The 23,471-nt window shown below is 41.2% G+C and overlaps 1 protein-coding gene across 2 annotated transcripts; it reads right to left on the reverse strand.

Annotated features, from left to right (window-relative positions):
• Window positions 1-8,179: 8,179 nt before the first annotated feature.
• Window positions 8,180-22,866, reverse strand: LOC113445423 (uncharacterized). 2 transcript variants are annotated; one of them, XR_015743398.1, is made up of 9 exons: window positions 22,820-22,866; window positions 19,202-19,407; window positions 15,834-15,950; window positions 14,958-15,065; window positions 14,022-14,138; window positions 12,373-12,489; window positions 11,324-11,407; window positions 8,948-10,131; window positions 8,180-8,893 (listed from the first exon to the last, which is right to left on the reverse strand). XR_015743398.1 is itself a non-coding variant. In XM_026714565.2 (8 exons), the coding sequence occupies exons 2-8, from the start codon at window positions 19,389-19,391 to the stop codon at window positions 9,755-9,757; spliced, it is 1,110 nt and encodes a 369-aa protein (XP_026570350.2). In that variant the 5' UTR covers window positions 19,392-19,407; window positions 22,820-22,866; the 3' UTR covers window positions 8,921-9,754. The 2 variants fall into 2 exon arrangements, 1 of the variants encoding a protein (XP_026570350.2); XM_026714565.2 differs by lacking the exon at window positions 8,180-8,893 and having other exon boundaries at window positions 8,921-10,131.
• Between the last annotated feature and the right edge of the window lie 605 nt (window positions 22,867-23,471).

Below are 23,471 nucleotides of genomic sequence, written 5' to 3' on the forward strand. Positions count from 1 at the left end.
TATAGAAAGGATATGTCATTTTAATTAAGAATGTTTATTATAAAGCTAACTAAAATTAAAGATAGAAACATGAACAGAAAGTAAAATGTGTAAGAAAAAAAGAAAAAAAGTTAATATAATAAAGAGGAAAATATATATAAAGAGGTGACTTTCAACTGCCATCACAAATATAAAGAAAATTTATATATATATATAGAACTCTTCACTCTCTCTTCACATTTATCTCTTCATTCCATATCCCATCTCTTGTCTATAAAGAAATCTATAAAACATAATCTTTCGTGGTGTGAGCAGAAAGTCCATAAGGGGTTGCCAGAAGTAATAATATGTCTTGTTTTAACCTTGATCAAGTAAACCAACTTTATATTTTTTCCTTTTACGTCTAACAGCATTCATAGTTCATTCAAGTATTGTCATAGGATCTGAATTTTCTCTATTTCTTTTATGTCCCATTGCACACAGATCTTTAAGGCTTTAACAATTCTTTTTTGTCATTCCAAAAGGAAAAAAAATATCAGGTTACTCTTTTGGTTTGTCATTTGTATTTCCCTTTTAAATTTTAAAACCACAACCTGTTTCTTCCCCCCGCCCCCCTTGATCCAGTAAAAGTCTTTTTCTGAGTCATTTTCTTGGCCTTCCAGTTGTAAATCCATTTTTGATGGCATTTCCATCTTGTCAAATTTGTTCTACATCTGTCATTTCTTCAACAACACATTTTGACATAGTTTATTCATAGAAACAGGCAATGCTGAGGTTGTGGAATTGTGGCTATTTTCTGAGTCTGTTCTTCAAAGGTCTCCTTCTGTATTTTCATATATATATATTTTTACAGTATTTTGCAACATTTGACAGCCTTGTAATTCTTTCCTCTGTCTAAATCTTTAGTGCATCTCCTCATTTAAAACTTTGGTTCAGACAAGTGTAGGTCTCTCTCCTGGCATAACCGCTGGCTGGGATAGCTACTTGCCTTGTGTGAAAGCATTGTGTGCTTCCGTGTGCTTCTTGTGTGTCCTACTTTCAGCTGAGGAAAAGTTAGTGGAGTCAGCAAGATTAGCTTTACCACTCTCACTTTTACACAAAATGCAGGGGAGTTTCCTCCATGTGAGCTTCAGGAGAAAAGCAACACCAGTGTGATGACACTCTCCTCTCATATGTTCCCCATGGGCTCCAGTTCTGTCAGAACACCTGCTGTTCACAGAGAAAGAGGCAAAGTAAAAATAAAATCAAATTGGGAGGAAGGAGATAAGGAGGGCATTCTTTGTATCCCAAGATAGCAAATTAATCTGATCACTCCAGGCTGTGAAAATGTGTGGGATCACACTTTGTTGATTCTCCTGTGGGCAACCCATCCTCTACTCCCCTGACCTCCCATGTAGAAGCTGATAAGATCATCCGGGAGGGAGTTTTCTTAAAACTGGCCTCCTTTGCTTGCAAACAGAAACAATAACGGGGGGAAAGAAGCTGAAATTTAAGGACTTGTGCTAAGAGCAGAAATGGGCAAGGAAGCTCAAGAGCTGGTCAGCACCAGGTGAAGATGAACTGCATGGTTTGGGGTTGAAGTCTGCACCCAATCGTTGCCCAGCAGTTTTACAACACAGTGCAAGGAGGTGAAATTGAACAGTGGCTAAGATCTGGCCAAACCTACCTGATAATGACAGACCCAACAAAAGGGGTATCACCAGGCAACTATAGGTCAATTACCTGTCTACCAACAACTTGCAAATTGCTAACTGGTGTGGTAGCTGATGCAGTCCAAATAGCTTCTAGTTGAAAGCAAGTTCTTTGCGCCCAAGCCGAAAAGAGTAGCAGTAGCAATACTACTCAGACTTATATACCACTTCACAATGCTGTGTAGTGTACAGAGTCAGCCTATGGCCCCCAACAATCTGGGTCCTCATTTTACCAACCTCAGAAGGATGGAAGGCAGAGTCAATAGCAATAGTAGTTAGACTTGTATACTACTTCACAATGGTTTACAGATGTCTCTAAGCAGTTTACAGCCTATTGCCCACAACAATCTGGGTCCTCGTTTTATCGACCTTGGAAGGATGGAAGGCTGAGTCAACCTTGAGCTGGTGAAATGGGCTACATAAGGAAAGATATGCAATTAATTTATGTGATTACTTCAAGTTCATTTTTGCATTTCATGCAGATAACTCCACATTAAAGTTTCCCTCGAGTCAATCTTGACTCCACACATCCCTTCCTGGACTTAATTTGTGCAGGTTCCTTGACAAGGTTTCATAAAAGGAGGTGGTCACACATCCTTCTTCCAGAACGATTACTTCAGAGTAAAAAAGGTGAAGGTTGCCCCGTCCAGATCTGTCCAGATGTGTCCAGCTGTTGGGCATGCTGTTTGTCTTTGTTTCTTGGCTGAGGGAGCCGTGTTGCCTGAAGAGAATTTCCATTTTCATGTGGCCAGCATGGCTATACGCCAAAGGCACACAGAACACTGTTTTCTTCCCACCAAAGTGGTGCCATTTCCATGCTTTCAAACTATTAGGTGGCCAGGAACTGGAGTGAGTAATGGGAGCTCACCCCATCATTGCGGTGCTCAGCTCTTGAATCTGGGATGTCAGCTAGCTGACAAGCTCAGTGTCTTTAACCACTGAGCCATTGCGCCCTAGCTAACAAGTATAAAATGACAACATCAACTCTGGATCATTTCACACACAGCCCCATAACTGTACAAGTGCCCAACTGAACGGAAGAGGAAACTGACAGGGAAAAGACCAACAATTGAAATGACAAATATTAAAATGGGAGGGAAAAAAATCCATTCTTTGAATGTTGCCCAACAAAATAAGGTGGCTGAAATAATGAGAAGAGAAGGCTAGGGAGTGGTAGAAATTAATCTTTGAAGATTGAAAGCTTGTCAGTCCTGTTCTTTGAATCCTGCCTCTTCTAAAATAATCTGTGCTTGTCTGCCCTGAAACAATTGTGCAGAAAAATACCACAAACACACACATACACGTACACACAGAGTTGAGAAAAAAGCTAGTTAAAATGCAGAGGTAGAAAAACATTGATAAGAACTGAATTTGCTATTATGTCACAGCTCCAGAGTGAGCAAAACTGTATTTTATTCATCTAAGCAGAGTGGAAAAAGTTATCTTCCCAAATGCTTTATCTCCAGAAAGAGAGGTTATCTTAAATTCATTGTGCATTCAATAAAAGAAAAATAATTCTTTTTCCCCCATCTAATCTTCCTTTGAAGTAGGCAATTATCTTAAATTTGAGGGTCTCTTACTTTTCAGATAAATGCAATGGTAGAAAAAAGAAGTCGGGGTTAGATGGTGGCTAACTTTGGGAGTTAACAATGAGATCATGGATAAACAGATGCCTTTTAAAATATTTTGGATTTCAGCTCTTATCGGCTTCCACCAGAATACCCAGTGGCAAAGAATTAGGTGAGCAGTAGTCCAAAATAGCCGGAAGTCACCAGTTGCCTTTTTCTAGTTGAACTGTAATTTAAAAAAAAAAGATTCAATCCATATATTATTCTGGTGTTTCTCTCTGTATGAATTCAGAGCCAGCAGCTGAAATGTCTCAATAAACAGTTTTTAAGGTGGGTCCAGATGACAGAATAACAGAATAACAAAGTTAGAAGGGACTTTGGAGGTCTTCTAGTCCAACCCCCTGCTCAAGTAGGAGCCCCTATACCATTTCAGATGGACAGTTGACATATTTAAAAATTCTAGTGATGGAAAGCACCCACAACTTCTGAAGGCAAACCATTCCATTGATTAATTGTTCTAATCAATAAACTTCTGACTTGCTGTCTATTCAGAGCTACAAACTGAGCAGTGTGATACACTCAATACAATGCAGTGAAACATGTACAGATCTGTCCATTGGGGAAACAAAACAGCCACTTCATAAATGCATGGCATAACATAGGAGAAGAAACCCATTAGGACTAGATTCAGCAGTCCATCTGCACTTAAAAGATCCAGGGCCCTCTTCTGAAGACAGCAAAGTCCATAGTTTGGACAGAGAGGACTGTTGATTTGAAAGAGGGGTCAAAAAGACCATCTATGTCCAAATTGAACAGCCCTCTCTCAACAGTGGGAGAAGGGTACAACTTCATCTATTTCCAGTCTACAACACAGTCCTTTCAACAGTTCCAAGAAGGCTCCACACCCATTTGTACTACTCAGATTACCTTGTGGGCACAGGTAAACCTTCAAGTGGCTTCAATAACTCTCAAAAGGAATGCTAACGAGCAGATGAGCACAAGGAATCTAAATCCTTCCATCCTCCACCATTCGGTCAGAGCTGAAGAAGCTTCTTGGATGAGAAACAAAATGTCTTCAAGGAAGAAACAAGTCCACTTGCCTTTTGAAGGGAAAAAAGAACTTTTGGGACAACCATGATCTGGATGATGGAGAACCTCTGCAGACTTTTAGCTATACAATTCGGGATGAACACCCTTTGAAGGGCGTGGGAGTAGGACTTAGAATCTCCATAGATGTTCAGAGCTACCATTACACATTTCTAAATGTTGAATGAAGTCAAGATGAGAACCATGCCCTTGGACAGTAGCCATGAGATTGAGATCCACACACATGTAATTATCTTTCAGAGCAGAACCTGCCACTCCAATGGTCTCCAGATAAAGGCCATGCACTTTTATTTCCCACTGGCATGGTTGGGTTCTTTATTTGCCCAGCTTATATGTTTCTGCTCGGGCCGTTGTCAATAGATTCAGAGCTGCTTTCTCCCTGCTTGTCATTCATTCCCAGATCTGCTACCTTTGTGGGGCTAAAGGCTGCTTCCTGGACAGCTGTGTTTTCTCTGAGAGTCCTGGGGGAAGCAAGCTGACCACCAGCCCAGGCGCTGGTTGTTTTTCAAGCTTCAGAGATGCCTGGAAAGCAATTAGACTCAAATAGCTTCCTGCCAACATGTTTGCCAACTGAGAATAAATGAGCAAAGAGAAAAACAGAATCTGTGAAGCCAGCCATGGAGAGTAACAGAAGACAAGGGCCAGCCAGTTCATCTCTTTCTCTCTCTTTCTTCCTCCCTTCCCCCTTCATTCTTAGCAAACCATGGATACTATAAGTTTTGTAAAAAAAAAAAAAAATATTGCATCCATTTCATCCCTTAAAGCTCCTGAATGCCCCATGTGCATTTTTTGAAACATGACATTCAAGAGCTACACTTAGGCTGGTATGGCTTTCACGCTGCTCATAGGCCTTGGAGAGGACAGAAATGGAACCCTCTTACTTTAGGTCAAATCACTTGAGCATTCTTCCACAATATTTGAAATGAAAGGACATGGCCGGACTTCCTACTTTTTTTTCTTCCCTGCACAGCACCAGGCAGGTGGAGGAGTTGCAGCAGAACCGTAGTTCACCTCTTAATAGGAGATTTCATGAATGTTCCAATGGCTGTGACTACATTAAGGAAATGATTCTTGCACCACTAGTAGAAGCTGGGCAATGATACCGTAACAGTTCAGAAGCCTTCAATCCAGTGACAATCCAGTGACTTCAGGGGGAATTATGGAAATGTTACATAGTACTAATGTCAGCCTTGGAAGCCACATTTTACTTGGAAACTTCGAGGTGGCCACATTTAGTGCCTGGGAATTTGGGAAGGGGGATTTCATAGAGAGGTAGAAGATTAGACTCAACAACATTCTTTCACAGAAAGTCAAGGACAAGTTGCCCTGCACCTGGAGAGGAAGGTCTGGAGGAAGGTCTCCAGCTTGGATGAAGATTTGATTGGACCGTGTGATGGACTGATGGGTGCAGGGGGTGGATCTTTAATCTTTTTTCTTTGGGGAAAGGAAAACATGGAACTCTCAGATTTGGGTTTTCCCAGATGTGCCAATATGACAATTCTAATAAAAATGGAACCTTGAAAAAATGCTTGTCTCAGAGTTTATTGGTTTGGAGTTGGTTAGCTGGAACGCTGACAACTAAAACATTTTCTCTGTTCAATCTCCATTAATGACATTAGCCAGAGGTAATTCATTTTCTCCTTTCATTTTTTTAAAAAAATATAATTATTCATATTAAACTACCATCACCTGCATTTCCCATTCCTCTCCTGTAGGACCAGGTCCAGAGTGATGCCAGAAAAAAAAAAACTTGCTTGGGTGACGTTTTGACATCTGTGCCAATCAGTGCTCTTGCTTTATAAGAACATCACGACTAAGGAAACCTAAAATCCAGAGGGAATGAATTCCTACTATTCTATTGCAGGATGACTCTGTGTAGCTTTAAAAGCATGGGGCATGATTCTTAACACAGGCTAAAATGATCCAAGCAAAATGCATGCACAGAATAATGAGTGTGCTGGGAAGAGCAGAAAAAATATATAAATTAGATAGATAGCTTGAAATCAATATGTGTTCAGTAATTAATGTGATCACACCACAATGGCACATGTTCCAATGAAGGCTCAGAGAAAGTGTGTGAAGTGACAGCATCAACCAATTTCACACTTCAGTATGTTTAATTTCCACAAGATGTTTGAACAAGATAGCAGGTCACAGCTGTTTTCTGTCTTGCAGGCAGCCTCTGTGTCATTTTCATCCCGGCCCAGGTAAGATGGATAATTGCCAAGAGAAAATGTGCAAATTGAACGGCCACTGTAAGTAGTTTCTAATTGTTCAGTTGTGCATATGATCCAAACTTGCCAACAGGCATATCAATCCAACTAGTTCAGCCTCACTTATTGTACCTCTGAGGGCCACATTTGATGAGTTCTCCTGGGTAGCTTTTTAAAAAGAAAATTACAACGAAGGGAGGGGAATTGTAGATCAGGTGGAGATATGCAGGAAATATTGTATCTGGATCTGATTCTTTTCTTGACCCACTTTCTGTCCAGAGCTAACTGAACAGAACAGAATAACAGAGCTGGAAGGGGCTTTGGAGGTCTTCTAGTCCAATCCCCCTTCTGAAGCAGGAGACCCTGTCCCATTTCAGACAAATGGCTGTCCAGTCTCTTTTGAAAAGCCTCCAGTGATGGAGCACCCACAACTTCAAGCTGAGGCAAGCTGTTCCGCTGGTTAATTGTCCTCACTGTTAGGAAATTTCTAGGTTAGTTCTAGGTTGCTTCTGAACTTTTAGTCTTCTCTTGAGCATATGCTCCAGTGGTGGGATTCAAAAAATTTTATTACCAGTTCTGTGGCCGTGGCTTGGAGGGTGTGGCTTGGTGGGGTATGGCAGAGGAAGGATACTGCAAAATCTCATTCCCTCCCCACCCCACTAACCTACTTTCCAGCTCCATTCTCCTGTGCAGGGCAACAAAAGGAGACCCAGCCGGAGGCAGAGAAGAGTAGTCAGAGGTGGGATTTGCTGGTTCTCCGAACGACTCAACATTTCCGCTACCCGTTCTCCTGAACTGGTCAGAACCTGCTGAATACCACCTCCAATATACTCTCTGTGCAGATCACAATGTTTCAGAAGTCAAAGAAGGTCAAGGAGACACCATTGTTTTTTTGGCAAGTAACAATGGAAAGACAAATAAAACAGAAATAAACCAGGACTAATGGCAATTAAAAACATTTGCATGATAGCCAAAACGCCAGGTACGGAATCCACCTGATAACCTTTCAGAAAATTAGACAGAGCCTTTCATAGCTAGAAAGAATTAGAATACTTTAGAATACAGCCTTACAACATGGGTGGATATATATGACCCACGCTGTTAGGAATAACATAGGTTACCTAACGTAGTTTGGATAAAATAATATATATAAACTATGATTGTAAGTTTAAGTGTGTGTCACTTTAAAACTGCAAAGCATGTAATTTTGGGTGTGGTGTGAAACCACCATAAGAGGGAGCAAGAGAACCTGATTGATTGCTGACATTTACTGGATTGCATAGATTGATGGTTTGTTAACTGCGTGTTTTCCTCTACTGCTGAGTTGCTGAAGGAAGAGAGGAGTTTTTGAGTTCTTCATATCTCTACTGCAAGGAGATATATTACTGGACTGATATTTGTAAGTTTATTGACCTCTCTTTTTCGACACTGGAATTTGCAACTGGATAATCCTTGGACGGACTGGACTAGTGAATGATATATGGACTGCTTGACTATGCTATAACTCTTATTGGAATAAACTATTTAATTAGCACTGTGTATCTGTTTTACTGAGTGTAAGCTACAAAAACGTTTATTTCACATATTTTGCCTGCCTGACTGACTGCTGTGCAGATTCTGCTAGGGTGTATCCCTAACACACGCAATATATATTCCTGCTATGGAAAGCAGCTATGCATGGCTAGAACCATTCTTTGAATCCAAGAGATTCAAAGAATAAAAGAGATTCAAACCAACATAACTCATAAGAGTAACCAGATATTGATTTCCATGTGTTGTTTTTGACCTATTGACTGATAGGTTTGGGATAATCAGATGTATGCACATAGTCTGACTGCTATGAATGCTGAAGGCACCTTTCTTGCATCCAATCCCCTTCCAGATGATCAGTTACCACAAATTGAGTTTCTTTTGCAAGGTGGAATAGCCATCGGATTCAGAAAGTCTTGTTCAGAAAATCACCATGACCACCACTCTCACCCACACTGACAGGGCAAGCCACAACAGAGAGCAAATCTCACTTACTTCTAGCACTGATGATGTTACTTAGGTGGGTCATGAAACGTCTGCAAGCAAACAGACAACTTCTAGCATCTACACGTCCTTTGAACAAACCCATAAAATGGCTGTGTGGATGAATTAGAATATTTGCCTCCATCTCGTTTGTGATTCCCCACCAGAATAAAATCTCCCCCAACCAGCACCATCTGCTTCCTACTTTTACAAACAGGCTGCGTTCATTTACAAATACATAGGGAGAGTTTCTGCTTGCATATTTCTAACTACAACGAAGATGATGGTAACAGATAAACAGATTAAGAGAGTTGGAAGGAACCTTGGTACGAAGATGATGGTAACAGATAAGCAGATTAAGAGAGTTGGAAGGAACCTTGGAGATCTTCTTGTCCACCCCCTATCCCAAGCAGGAAACCCTACACCCTTTCAGACAGATGGCAGTCCAGTGTCTTTTTGAAAGTTTCCAGTGATGAAGCTCCCACAACTTCCGAAGGCAACTTCTGTTCCAGGGGTTGATTGCTCTCATTGTCAGAAAATTTCTCTTTATTTCCTGGTTGAATCTCTCCTGGATCGGTTTCCATCCATTGTTCCTTATCTGGCCTTCGGGTGCCTTGGAAAATAGCTTGACCCCCTCCTCCTCTTTGTGGCATCCCCTCAAATACTGGAACATTGCTATCCTGTCTCCCCTGGTCCTTCTCTTCCTTAGGGTAGTCATGCCCACTTCCTGCAACCTTTCTCGGTATGTTTTAGTCTCCAATCCCCTAATCATCCTGGTTTCTCTTACTTTTTCTAGAGCCTCAACCTCGTTTTTATAGTGTGGTGACCAAAACTGGATGCAATACTCTAGGTGTGGTCTTACTAAGGCTTTATAGAGTGGTAGTAGTACCTCACTTGATCTTGATTGAATCCCTCTGTGACAGTGAGCCTCCCATGAACCTTTTCACCTATAAGTTATTAGGAAACTCAATTATAGACTTCATTAGGTGGTAAGTATACCTGGGAACTGGCTTTGGTGGTGAAGTTATTTTAATTGCATGCATGAAATCAAGAGTTCCCCCCTCTCTAGAATTTAGGGAGGATTAGCTAAGTCATGATTTCCTTAATGCCTATAGATAAGAAGCAAACATGGTATTAAAACTTTGCAGCCTCCCTGGATTGAAATGCTGCGTGACAGACGGGTCTAAAATTCGCAGACCAGGAGCCTTTTTTCCCCACAGGATTTGTCGTTCCATTTTCCATTCGAAAAGATTTCGACACAATTCTCTTTGCCGCCACTATTGTTGGGCTCCCCGGGCACCCAGTTGATGTAAGTGAGCGGCTGATCGTTCAGGTACTTAAAGGTCCCTTTGATCTTTAAGTCAGTTATGCCAAGGAAGGCCGGTTTGTTGTAGAGCAACACAATCTTTTGGATGGCATCGTTCTCTGCGGCATTTCTCGGGGTCGCGAGCTGGCCTCCGGCCTGTGCGCACCTCTGCCTCAAGTCATCGAAGTTGCCTTCATAGCCGCTGGTTTTGAACACTTTGTTGCCTACTGTGCGTCCGCCTGGGAATTCGGTAACTAGAATGAACAAAAATAAAAAAGGTGCATTCTTAGGTCAGCATCAACAGCAGCCGTTGATGCTGTTGATTAAATGATTACACTGGTGCAAACTGATACGAGGTCACCTTGCCATAGGAAGAGATCATTGGCTCTTAAAATACTGCTGTTAGCAATATGTCTTTTTCCCAATCATCCCGGCCTTGGGAAATTTCCAGTGGTTTGTCCAGAAATACCATGGTTTGCATAGCTATTATATCTATATGCTACCCATCTTGGCTAGAGGCTCCTCTAAGTGGCTTACAACCAGAGAATACGTTAAAATAAGAAATATTAAAATCAACTTAAAATTAAACAAAAGTGGCAAGGATGGGAGATACGTCCAAACCATTATGAGCAGTTAATAAGTACAACATATAAATATAAATAAATAAAATAAAATTAGGTGTTTTTTTTTCACTCTTTCATTATAAATCTTTGTAAATATGAGGATTATCTTCCCAGGAAGCAACTTTAACGTGTCCTTGCAAATTCATTTTATCCACTGTGTTGTACAGTAGAATAAGTATATGTGCAATAAATCATCACTGCATGGATAGGAGTAAGTGTAGAAACCTGGTTGTTCCTTGGAAATAATGTTGTTTTACCTCTACCTCATCTGTTCCCCTTGCACACTTGTTATTGAAAATGCAAGAGATTGTTTTGTAGGGGATCCTTGCTCCATGAAACAAGATGGAAGCTTTTCATGACCTTTCTTTGAAATGAAGCATCTCTTTGATACTTACACAACCCCAATGATTAAAGAGGTTGAGTATCTTCAACTTGTGAATAATTTGCAAATATGGGGCAGTAGCACTTTCCCAAATATTAACGCCATCTGACAAGCTTTCTACAGTAGTTTGGGGCAAAACGGTGCTGTTCATTAGTGGGATTCAATTTTTTTTTACTACCAGTTCTGTGGGCGTGGCTTAGTGGGTGTGGCAGGGGAAGAATGCTGTAAAATCTCTAGTCAGAGGTGGTATTTACTGGTTCTCTAAACTACTCAAAATTTCCACTACCGGTTCTCCAGAACTGGTCAGAACCTGCTAAATACCACCTCTAGTGCTGTTGCAGTACACTTGCAGATATGCCTTAGTTGTTCTAATACATTAACTCTTTGCTGAGGGATCAAATTCATCCAGAGGGATTTGTGGATTCTGGACATCATTTTTACCTTTCTGGTATTTGGAAAAGCTGGCCTGCAGAGATTTCAGCTGTCCTTCCAGTGCGCTAACTTTAGTCTTCAAAAGATTGACCTCTAAGAGAGAACAAGATGATGACAATCTGTACCATATTGGACCATAGCATCATAAATAGGAAGACACTGGCATAAAACCGACGTAGGAGAAGAGCAGGGAAAAGAACTGGGAGGTGGAGTTAAATGTATCATCAGCTTAGAGTAGGTACATTGCCACAGATCCAATGCCTATTGAATTCTGTTGACCCTTAGCTGATGCCAAGTTAACCTTCAATTTTAGTTGACTAGATTGTTGTGCATACGTGAGCAATAAATCTTTTTTGAACTTCAATTTAACATATGGACCTGAACCTTTGCGCCTGATAGCTGTTGACTAATCCAAACATTGACTTCTTTTCCCATGTGCCTTTTCCTTGCTGAAAATATTGGTGATTCAACCATCCCGTTACCAACTAATAAAGTAAAGGTAAAGGTTCCTCTCACACATATCTTCTAGTCATTTCTGGCACTAGGGGCTCATCTCCGTTACAAAGCCGAAGAGCCAGCCTTGTCTGAAGACGTCTCTGTGGTCATGTGGCCAGCAGGACCAAATCCCAAAGGTACACAGAACACAGTTCCCTTCCGACCAAAGTGTTCCCTATTTTTCTACTTGCATTTTTTACATGGTTTCGAACTGCTAGGTTGGCAGAAGATGGGACAAGTAACGGGAGCTCACTCCATTATGCAGTGCTAGGGATTTGAACCACCGAACTGCCAACCTTTCTTACCAACAAGCTCAGTGTCTTGGCCCCAGAGTCACCATGTCCCTTTATTATCATTAATTAATTATTATTAATGTATTAGTATTACCAACTAATACATCGAAGATAAGTTCATGGAAACATCAAACAGATGATCTCAAATATTAACCACGTCTTCTCTAAACAGGACACTGAAAGGTTGTCACAATGACATGAAAAGGACTGACTCAAAACAAATGCTGTTTAATGAAATTTTAACAAGGAAGCAACATTCATCTCACTCACCTGAGAGACCGCTATCGCCTTTTAATCCCTTTTCACCCGTGGCACCCCTATCTCCTTTGGTCCCAGGGGAACCAGGTTTTCCCACTGGCCCTTGGGGACCTGGTGGTCCTTGTAGTCCTGTTGCAAGAGATCAAACCAGCAAGTCTTTAAAGTTGGATCCATTTAAAAATGTTTCTAAGGATGGACAAGTGAGATGGAAACCTAACTTTCTTCAGACTAAATCTTCTTTGAGTCAAGCTCAATTCCTATTTCTCAGCCAAGATATTGATGTAGTTTCTCACTGCTACCTGCTGGGATGGTTTCCAACTTCTCAATTCGGCCTTCAGTCTAGGGATTTCCTGGTGGATGCCATCCAATTGCCAAGTGGCCCTGACTCTGCTTAGCTTTGGGAGATCAGCCAATGTTGGTTAGGAGCTGCCATCTGCTACAACTTGAAAAGAAAGTCTCTTCAAGATCAGGATCAGCTCCTGATGAATAACATGGGTGACATCTGTGCGGCTTCTCAACTTCTTAGAATTCATTTGCCAAATTAGATGGAATTCAATTAAGGGATTTTTGAGGTTTCTACCTAACTTGGCTAATTTGCTTAAAATGAACCAATAAACAAAACCCAAGCATCTGGCCACCAATCAGAGAAAGAGCAAAGAGAAGGGACCAAAGCCAGGTTTCTTCTTAGGTGAGAGTTTGTTTCCCAGATTGCAGGATTAAGGTCACAAAGCTAATGGTTCTTCAGCATCGGAATCTCACAGCAAAACTAAGAATGGGACAAACTCCATATAGGAGAAGACCTCAAGCACTGTTACTGCTCTGGGCTTCCAGACCTGGGCTGCGAAACTGCAGATGATTGTGAGATGGAAGCAAAAAGTTGTAGGAAAGGAAACTAACGTTTTTTGGGGTAGCTCACTACTACTGGTCCTAGACTGGACGTGTTTAGGAGCTGGGTGGAAGACCATGAAGGAAGACCAGGATTGCAGACTAGAGAGTTGAGACAGGGAGAAAAACTTTTCAAGAAGAAGCCAAGTGCTTCTATAATCTTGTCAAGAAACCTGGGTGAGAATCACAGGGCATTTGGCTTATCTCCCTTCTCCAGTTCTTGATTTTTTTTTTTAAAAAAAACCTCCTTTTTTACAACCCTTGAATCCCTTAATTTTGGGATAGAGTTGGGACAATTATGTCTGGAGAAATACAGTCACCTCTTTTTCATCAGTTTCTCTCTCTGTGTGTCTCTCTCTCCCTCTCCCTCTCCCTCCCTCCCTCCCTCCCTCCCTCCCTCCCTCCCTCCCTCCCTCCCTCTTTCTTTCTTTCTTTCTTTCTTTCTTTCTTTCTTTCTTTCTTTCTTTCTTTCTTTCTTTCTTTCTTTCTTTCTTTCTTTCTTTCTTTCCAGAACATCTATTTCTCTTCTGGTTTTGCACAAATGGAAAACCTCTTGCAAGACTTTGCTTCCTGCCCCTGTTTGTTCTTTTCAGAATTACCCCTCCCTTTTTTATTTGTCTATATTTCAAAGCTCTCTTGTCTCCTGTCAGTTCCAGAAGTTGAGAGTAGGTTAAACAACCAATTTGCCAATCAGATCAACACCTAAGCCCTGAAACAAAAACGAAAGCCATGCTTGAAATTCAACCGATCGCAATGTGGCACAACTCTTGACTTACCTTTGACACCTGTGTCCCCTTTCATTCCCTTTTCACCCACTGATCCTTTGGCCCCAGCTGGTCCAGGGGCACCTACTTTGCCTTGAGGTCCTGGAGGGCCAAGGGCTCCTTTGAGACCTACAGTGATATTGAAGATGGAAAACTGATATTCATAATGAGACAGGCGCTTTGCAAAAAAATAACAATCCACCAAACAGAACATCATTTCCAGTTTGCACTACTACTTTGTGAAATGCACAAAAGAATAGGCAAATAGCCTCCTAATCTAATCCCTGTTTATATCAAATTAATCTGATGCTTCTAAATTCATACCCAACCTGACTCGTCATGGCATTGCAGCAAAACCAATCAGAACCATCGAAAAATAGCAAATGTAAGATTTCTTGCATCTGATGTTGGAGTGGGCTGTCTCCCATCATATCTTCCATTTCCTCAGTGTTTTATGTGCTCCCAAATTCTTGGACGTTAGATCTAGCACTCTATTTATTTAAGAATTATTTATAACAACTATAAGCATATGCAAATTCAAATCTAGACTCAGGATCCAACAGCTGTAGATGCATTGGAGAGAAAATACAGTTCTATTTTTCCCCGCACGTATCTTATTGCCGTTTTTATCCCAATTCTTCTCAATTTAAACCACACTGTTAATTGCCTAAAAGAGTTTGAAGACAGAATTTGGAAAAATGCTTTGATCTTGCTCAGCAGCTTGGATAAACTCACTGATCTTTCTGATCTCCCTGTAATGGTTGAAGAGGAGATCCCTTTGGGAGATTACAAATGGATTGCCAGTGATCTCTTAACTGATGTTTGGAAGAATACAGCCACATCGATCCATTGAACATGCCTGTTATGCTATTCTTCGATAACTACTTTTTAATCAAATTCCAGAGCATAAGTAGAGGGAGTCAATCTCTCTTAATTAAACAAACTTACCTATTTCTCCTTTGACACCTTTCTCACCTTGTGGGCCAATGTTACCTTTTGGTCCAGAAGGGCCCACTTTTCCAAGAGGGCCCTGCAAACCCTGAATTCCACGTGGTCCTGGTCAAATGAAATGAACTAAGTCAGAAAAGAGAGAGGAATGTACCTGGGAGAACAATGATCTATTGTGCTCAACCAGGAACTTCAGGGGGAATAGAACTGTTGAGACATTTCTAGAAAGAGTTCAGAGAAGAGCAACCAAAATGATTAAGGGACTAGAGGCTAAAACATACGATGAACAGTTGCAGGAACTGAGCATGGCTAGTCTAGAGAAGAGAAGGACCAGGGGAGACAGGATACCAGTCTTCCAATATTTGAGGATCTGCCACAGAGAGGAGGAAGGGGTCAAGCTATTTTCCAAGGCACCCGAAGGCCAGACAAGGAATAATGGAAGGAAACTGATCCAGGAGAGATTCAACCTAGAAATAAGGAGGAATTTTCTGACAGTGAGAGCAATCCACCAGTGGAACAGCATTCCTTCATAAGTTGTGGGACCTTCATCACTGGAAGCTTTTGTGAAAAGACTGGATTGCCCTCTGTCAGAAATGGTGTAGGGTCTCCTGCTTGGGCGGTGGGGTTGGACTAGAAGACCTACAAGGTCCCTTCCAAATCTGTTAAACTTTTAACTGAATCTTCTTGAGTCTGTAAGATTACAGATAAAATATAGTGTTGGACATATCTCTGAGCAATGAAGCTAGCTATCAGTAACCCTTGATTAGATATATCAATGGTACATGACAGTAGAGGGAAAAGTTTGTAAAATTGGGTGCATTTGATGCCTCACTTGAAAAACTGGAAACCATAAATGTGGCCAAGGATGCATCTTACCTATTTGTCCAGTATCTCCTTTCGGTCCAGTATTCCCTTGAGACCCTTTTTGTCCTGCTGGTCCAGCTGGCCCCATCTTCCCTGGAGGACCAAGGCTTCCTCTGGGGCCTTGCAATCCTTTAAATGAGTTGAAGCAAGGATTGTTAATGGAAAAGTGCATACAAGTCTATGTAGTCCATGAAAAAGTTACAGGGGTTAGTCCTCCTAGAGAATAAACCTAACTATTGTAGAAAGTCAGAACCCACCTTCCTAGAAGAATGAAATACTTTGAGGTTTTTTTTAAAAAGGCAGATTATTATATTTCCCAAAGGGAGAAATTGAGAAACATGTTTTTAAAGAGGCAGATAGCAACCTCCATCTTTTCTTAATAACCCACAGCAGATGCCAGCACTTAAGAGATAAAGAGCTTATTGAAAGAAGACAAGCATCTAGACAGCTTTATTCATAAGCAAATAGCCATCATTCAAGATCCAACACAGGACAAAGCCATTAAGCCACAATGGGGATTATTGCATCACCCCCAGACCAATCCAAACTTCAACCAAACATAGCTCAGAGAAAACACTTATAGAGCGAGCTATGACCCCTACAGAACCCCTACATGGCCCCATGGGAGTCTGACAACAGCCAATAGAACACATGTTCTTGCCCAGGAACAGGAAGCTCAAGAAAAGGTTAAAAATAAACTATTCTTGACTCCATTTTGTCAGTTTCCCACATGTGGATCTGCTTCATCATTAAACCATCTTTCCAATCAACCTCCATGTTTCCAGTGTCTTTCTTCCATCTTGGAACGGAACCAGATGGATATTTCTTCCCACACTATCCAATCCATTTGCCCCACTTCTCTAAAAACCCAGGGTTCTGACTAGGGGTATCAATGGTGGAGCTCAAATTATCCTACTTCAGTCTCTGCTGTTCATTGCTGCTACTGGCTTGGCAAAACCAGGCAGAACTGGTAGAATACCACCCCTGCCAACGCTCGAGCTTAAATTACCCTACTTTGGACACATGATACAAAGGCCCAGCTCTTCGGAAACAAGGCTCTTATACTTGAAAGGTGTAAGGAAAGAGAAGCAGAAGAAGTGCAGCAGAAAGGTGGATGGACTCAGCTACAGTTGAGCATAATCCAGATGATGGAGGTGGCAAGAAAGAAGAAAACAGCAGAAGAAAGAAGAAGATCTGGAGAAGATAACAAAAAACAAAGGCCTCAAACAGAAATAGAATGACTTGTGGCCAAAGAAACTACAGCTAGTACCGAGATTAAGAGGTGCCCTGGGTATACCTCAATCTGATTTAAACCTAATTTAAATAAAAGTCTAGTCCCCAATTCTTGCTGAATTAGCCAAGATAATATCTGGGAAGCAGCTTGGAAAGTGGACTCATGCAGGTCATAGGGTCCTGTCTACCTTCCTTCATCATCTGTGCTTTCTTCACTTACATATTTGAAATCATAATTGTCTTGGCTTTTTCCCACCACCTTGTTGGACTTCAGTTCCAATAATTCCCAGGCAAATAATCATAATAGGAATTAAAGAAAGTTGTTGATGGGAGGCTCCATGTTTTTAAGACACAAGAGAAATTATATTAAGCGAAGCTCAAAAGCCTGCAAGAGAAGTCTACTCAAATTACTTCCTGAATCACCTTCATCTATTTAGGAATTGAAGAAAATCCCCCAGAATAGAAAAGGGGTTGTCTTACACTTTTAATACTCTCTTGCTTCCACCCCCTTCTCTGTTAAATCCTTGTTTTTCTTCTCCAGGCTTCTCAGTTTCCCTCCAGTTAGCTAACTTCAAAAGTGAAGAAATGACTCATCAAATATAGAGCTGCATAACATGTGCCTGAAATTAAATTATATGTATGGGGCATGCCTGCCGGTATTACATAATTTAAATAAAGATTTGATATATCTATGAAACTAAGGAAAGCGATGAGCTTTCTGAGCGGTCATTACTTGACCATTCTGATCCTTTCCACCAATGGGTAACTTCAAGTCCTGCTACTTCCTTTAGTTTGATCTTAATAAGATTTGAACTATCAGTTTTACAAACAACAAATATATTCTGTTTTTCTTTCTTAACTCTTGTATGTTTGCATCCTATTTATTGACAGTGGCTAGAAAACAGGATACTTAGTAAGTGAGGGAGATGTTTTAGAGTTGTCCATAAAACTTAGTTGATGATATGAGATAGAAAAAAAGGGCAAATATAGTCAAACTAAATAGATCTTCCTTCCTTCCTTCCTTCCTTCCTTCCTTCCTTCCTTCCTTCCTTCCTTCCCTCCCTCCCTCCCTCCTTCCTTCCTTCCTTCCTTCCTTCCTTCCTTCCTTCCTTCCTTCCTTCCTTCCTTCCTTCCTTCCTTCCGAGTGGTTAGAATGCAGCATTGCAGGCTGATTCTGCCCACAGCCAGATTTTCTGACCGTCTCAATGCTTTCCTTCCTTCCTTCCTTCCTTCCTTCCTTCCTTCCTTCCTTCCTTCCTTCCTTCCTTCCTTCCTTCCTTCCTTCCTTCCTTCCTTCCTCTGGGTGGTTCAAGAGACACTTAAAACAGGGATTAATTATATGAAATTTTTGGGTCAAGCTCTGAGATTAAAGATCTATTTCATCTATCTGATAAAATACGTTGAAAAATTCAGATGTCTTCTATTCTGCTCTATCTCCACATGTTTAGCCAGAAGCCTGATGGGAAACTGTATCCATGTTCTCTAAAATACAACAACAGTTGTTCAATACAACCCAGGGCTGCCCTTCTGTTCATGCAAGGCAAGTAGAGCTCTCCTCCAAATGTCCTTCTGAAGGAAGAGAACAGGATGAAGTTGTATGTACATTCTGTTCTCTACCCAACCCCATGTTTTCTACATATGGTACTGAACTGATTTCTACTTATAGGAGAGTCACCAGCAGCAGTTGAAGCATTGTAAAAATGAATCTGGAGGGCTAGAAAAGGGCTGGGCTAACCTACAAATCCCACCTTAAATTTCTGAGGTTCCTTGGCTCAATTACATACAATCTTACAAGTAATTGGTTGAAATTACTTGTTCTGAGTTTTCTTTGGGAATTCCTTGGTACTCTCTGAGCTTGGTTGGTTTTCTTGTGGATGTTTCCTTACCCAGCTAGGTAACACCATCAGTGCATTGTTGAGTTTTCTTTCTTTCTGCCTATTAAGAGCCAACTGAGGAGAGAGAGCGACAGGAAGAAGTGGACAAGGGGAAGAGTTGGTAGAAAAGAGATTTATGATTCCACTGGCACACACTTCACTCTCCCAATGCAGTAAATGCACTGGAGAAAATGCAATGAAAGGGAAACACCTCTTTTAATGTATGTCCAGAAAGCTGAATTAAACAACACCATGAAGGCATGAATTCCTGACCTTGTTCTCCTTTTTCCCCTTTTAATCCTTGAATTCCATCTCGGCCGTCTCGTCCTGGTATCCCTTTCTCAGCTGGTTCACACACCACCAAGGAACAAGCATTCCAGCTATGGATGACTTTCTGTGGCGCTGGGGTGGACACTGATGCCACTGTTGACACTAAAGCGCAAAAGAGCAGGACCACGAGCATTGCTGAGAGGTAGGACCTAGAAGAAGAAAAAAGTGAATGCGAAGGAGAAATATGTAAAAATATGGGATATAGGACATGTGAGATTCAGCTGTTGGTCAATCAAAGTTGGCAATTTGATATGCAAAGATATGTTTCAATTGGAGTTTGCAATATAACAAAGACTGTCTAATCTCTTCTTAAAAACCTCCATTGATGGAGCACCCACAATTTCGGGAGGGAAGCTGTTTCACTGGTTAATTGTCTTCACTATTAGGAAGTTTCTCCTTACTTCTAGGTTGGGTCTCTCCTTGATTTGTTTCCAACCATTGCTTATTGTCCTGTCTTCAAGTTCTTTGGAAAATAAGTTGACCCCTCCTTTTCTTTGTAGCAGCCCCTCAAATACTGGAAGACTGCTATCATGTCCTCCTTCGTCCTATTTTTCTCTAGACTGGCCATCCCCAGTTCCTGCAACTGTTCTTCATATATTTTAGTCTCCAGGCCTTTAATCACCTTAGTTGCTCTTCTTTGCACTTTTCCCAAAGTCTCAACCTCTTTTTTGTAATGTGGTGATCAAAGGTGGATGCAATATTCCAGATGTGGCCTTACTAAGACTTTGTAAAGGGATACTAATACTTTATGTGATCTTGAGTCTATGCCTGTGTTTCATAGGAGTCTTTTTCATAAATGTCTTTTTTTCTTTCTCTCTCCACCTCCCCCCATTTCACAGGTGTCTTTTTGCACCTATCGCTCTGGTATAAACTTTTAAGAATGGAATTTTCTTTATTGTGCCCCTTAGCTATTTGTGCCTGTTAGTAACTAATTGGTGGTAGAATTCATGCCTTGAGAGAATACAATATGTGTGTTGCACCACTTTCTTATCTCTCTTTGCATTAAATTACAGGAACTGCTTGTTAGAATACAAATTAGAGCTTTGGAGTAAGTCACAAATCAAAGCTACTCAAGTGTATTTCAAGAGTGGGTCTGCATTGTGTTTATGCCCATGACTTTTGATGTTGGTGTGTTCTTGTTTTCTTATCAGTTGTAGCATGATTCTCTCTTCTGGGATCTCCGTTAATGCCTACCCACGCTCAAACTGTCTTTGGTCAACATTCAGGGATGGGCTGCTGGGGATTCGCAGGGGTTTGGGCGATCCTCTAGCTAAGATTCTGTGCAGTTCAGAGAATCCCATTCCTCACTGGCCCTGCCCACCCTTCCCCACCCAGGACTCCCCACACAGCCCGTTTCGGATGCAGGTAAGTGCAGGGCGTGCGCAGAGGCTTGGGGAGGGTGAAAAATGGGCCTCCTGGAAGTTTGAGAAGGCCGGAAATGGGCCTGTTTCTGGCTTCCAGAAACCCTCTGGAGCAAAGGGCAAAAATGTCCCCCCAGAGACTCAGGGAAAGCCTCCAGAGCCTGGGATGGGAAAAAAGGCCCCCCTCAACATGATGCAGGAGGCCGCCTAGGCCACGCCCACCATGGCCATGCCCACCCAGCAACCAGGCAGAGAACCCTTTGCTAAAATGTTTGAAGACCACCCCTGTCAACATTCTGCATGTAAAGTTCTCTGACCTCTTCTAAGTAGAAGAGAGACCAGTCAGTCACTGTAACCTGTTTGCTTCAGAGAAATGGAATGTTGTCTGGATCTCTCTAGAGATGTTGGTGTTTTGGGAGAAGATTTTCCACCAAAATTGAATGGAATCAGTGCAGCACAATTGATAGACCCATTGGAGAATTCAAGACCCTGCCAAGTCTCAGATCCCAACAAGGCTTTACCCACAAGGTAGGGTTAGGGTCTCCTGCTTGGATGGAGTGTTGGACTAAATGACCTACAAGATCCCTTCCAACTCTGTTATTCTTTTGTCATGCCAGAAGAGTTCTGATAGAGAGTTGAACCAGTTGATAAATCATACTACCTGGTGCTTTTTTTTCCCCCGTCAATGCCCTTGCAATACTCAACCTCTTTCTTCTCATATTTTCTCCAAATACGGAACTGAAAATTACAACATTCTGTACAATGCAGCAGAAAAGCCACTAAATCTTTAAAGTATTTGAGGAAGCTCTTCAGATACCTTGGAGACATTGATTCCCTGATTCCACTGCTTTGAAAGAGATTCATCTGGTGAATCTACTTTGGGAGGGAGAGTTGATTGACGCTTCATTGAATCAAATCCCCCATTCCAGGATTTGCAAAGCTCTATTTACCAGTTATCTAACTGCACTCTACAGCTACGTTCTGCTCACCACTAGGTAGAGAAATAAAGTTTGAAGATGGCACCATAACCTGATTGGCTTACAGGCAGGCTGGTATTAGAAATTCTTCAAGGGGTATTGTTTAAAGATAATCAGGTAAATGTAGAAGAACCCCAACAAATGGGAAAAATAAAGAAATAAGTATAAATTGGTAAAACAGTAGAATATATATTGATATATAAAATAATATATTAGAATTATAATGAGGACCTTAGGGACAGAAGTTGGAAGATAAAAAATTTGTATGTAATCATATTATTACTGTGAGCACTGTATGGAAAATATGTTAACCCAGTCATTGCACTGTCCACAAAAAATGCTGGTTGTTAAATGCTGCTTTTGGGGGCCACAGTTATAGTCCCACAAACCAGGGACTGTTATCATAGCAATATCAACAGCACTTAGACTTATACACTGCTTTACAGCTCTCTCTAAGTGGTTTGCAGAGTCAGCCTCTTGCCCCCCAACAATCTGGGTCCTCATTTTACCAACCTTGGAAGGACGGAAGGTTGAGTCAACCTTGATCCTGGTGAGATTTGAACCACCAAATTGCAGTCAGCAGAAGCAGCCTGCAGTACTGCACTCTAACCACTGCACCACTGTGGCTCATAATCCTTCTTCCTGATCCCAACTCTAAAGCAAATTGATTAAAAATTAAAGCCCAGGAATCTAAAATGAATAGGGTCTTCATCTGATTGGACGAACAGACTTTGTTCCTTGATTGATAGACAAATATCGCCGAACCAGCTTGGTTTTTTTTTACAGAAAAGCCTGTACGCTCGTTTTTCCTCTTCTGTGAAATTCTGAAAAGTTACACAATTTCTTTTGCTGCAGATCTCCTAAGGAAGTCTTAACTGACCAGCTGTGTTTTAAATCAAGGTGTTCGACAAAGCAATAAAAACACAGACAAATTATACTGTCACTGGATGCAGAGCCATGAAAGCCAAAGATAATTCTGAGATAAGCCCAGAGAGATCTAGAATCAGATATGGAAAGTAATCCGAAAGCAGCTTTTCAATGACTTAGGAAGAGCTAGGACCGGTTGAAATTAATCAAAGCCATAGAGCAGAGGGAAAAGATCAGCTTTTATAAGGAAGTAGTGACACTATAATCAATACAATCTATTTCATGAGCACAGTTCATTTTCCCATTTTCCCCAAAGACCCACCAGAAAAGGACAAAGCAAAACTGGATTCACTCACTTGGCAATTTCAGATGTTCTGAGAAGGACCTGAATAGAGATTATGCACTAAAGGGCTTAGCTGTCCTTTTAAAGAACGTGAGAGTTAAGTAACATCAGCTCCAGTTTCTCAATCATATGACCTTACTGGAAATCTGTGAGGAATTCATCCAAGTGAATGGCAGATACAAAGGGGAAAAAAAAAGATTTCCCCATTTTTTGCCACTTGGGAAGAAGATGGAATCAGTATTTTAGAGAACAAAGACAAGAGCTCAAAAAGGCATACTATTTTGACTATGCTAGAAGACCGACTAAGCTGAAATCATTTGAACACTTGAGCAACCTGCTTGCTAGGAATGAGATCCAAGGCTCAGATTCTCTTCGTTGTATTAATGGACCCACTGAACTTAAAGTAAGAACAGAGCAATTTTAGGAAATTGCTACTATCTTTGAGTTTCTCAACGAGTAAATGAGATTAGTTCTGCTCCAGTCATGATCCTTCCCAGGTATTAAGGTCTGAAGGAAAGGTTTTCCAAAAGAAGAACTCCCATCTTCTGACATTTCGGAGATGAGATTCTCCTGGATTGCTTTGAGAGTATGGAATACATTCCCTCATAGCATTTCATTCGCATACTGTAGTCGTTCAAACTGATGCAAAAATAAAGAATCTCTGC

This window comes from Pseudonaja textilis, chromosome 4 (assembly GCF_049901715.1).
Source record: "Pseudonaja textilis isolate UNSWEBS1 chromosome 4, rPseTex1.2, whole genome shotgun sequence".
NCBI classification, from domain to species: domain Eukaryota; kingdom Metazoa; phylum Chordata; class Lepidosauria; order Squamata; family Elapidae; genus Pseudonaja; species Pseudonaja textilis.

Excerpts from the sequence above, each read along its gene's own strand:
- LOC113445423 (XM_026714565.2), bottom strand. The coding sequence starts at position 19,391 with ATGCTCGTGGTCCTGCTCTTTTGCGCTTTAGTGTCAACAGTGGCATCA. Across the intron at positions 11,408-12,372 it reads AGGCGATAGCGGTCTCTCAG|AGGTCAATCTTTTGAAGACT; the intron begins GTGAGTGAGATG and ends GTTCTCTCTTAG. Across the intron at positions 10,132-11,323 it reads CTTTTCCAAATACCAGAAAG|TTACCGAATTCCCAGGCGGA; the intron begins GTAAAAATGATG and ends TGTTCATTCTAG.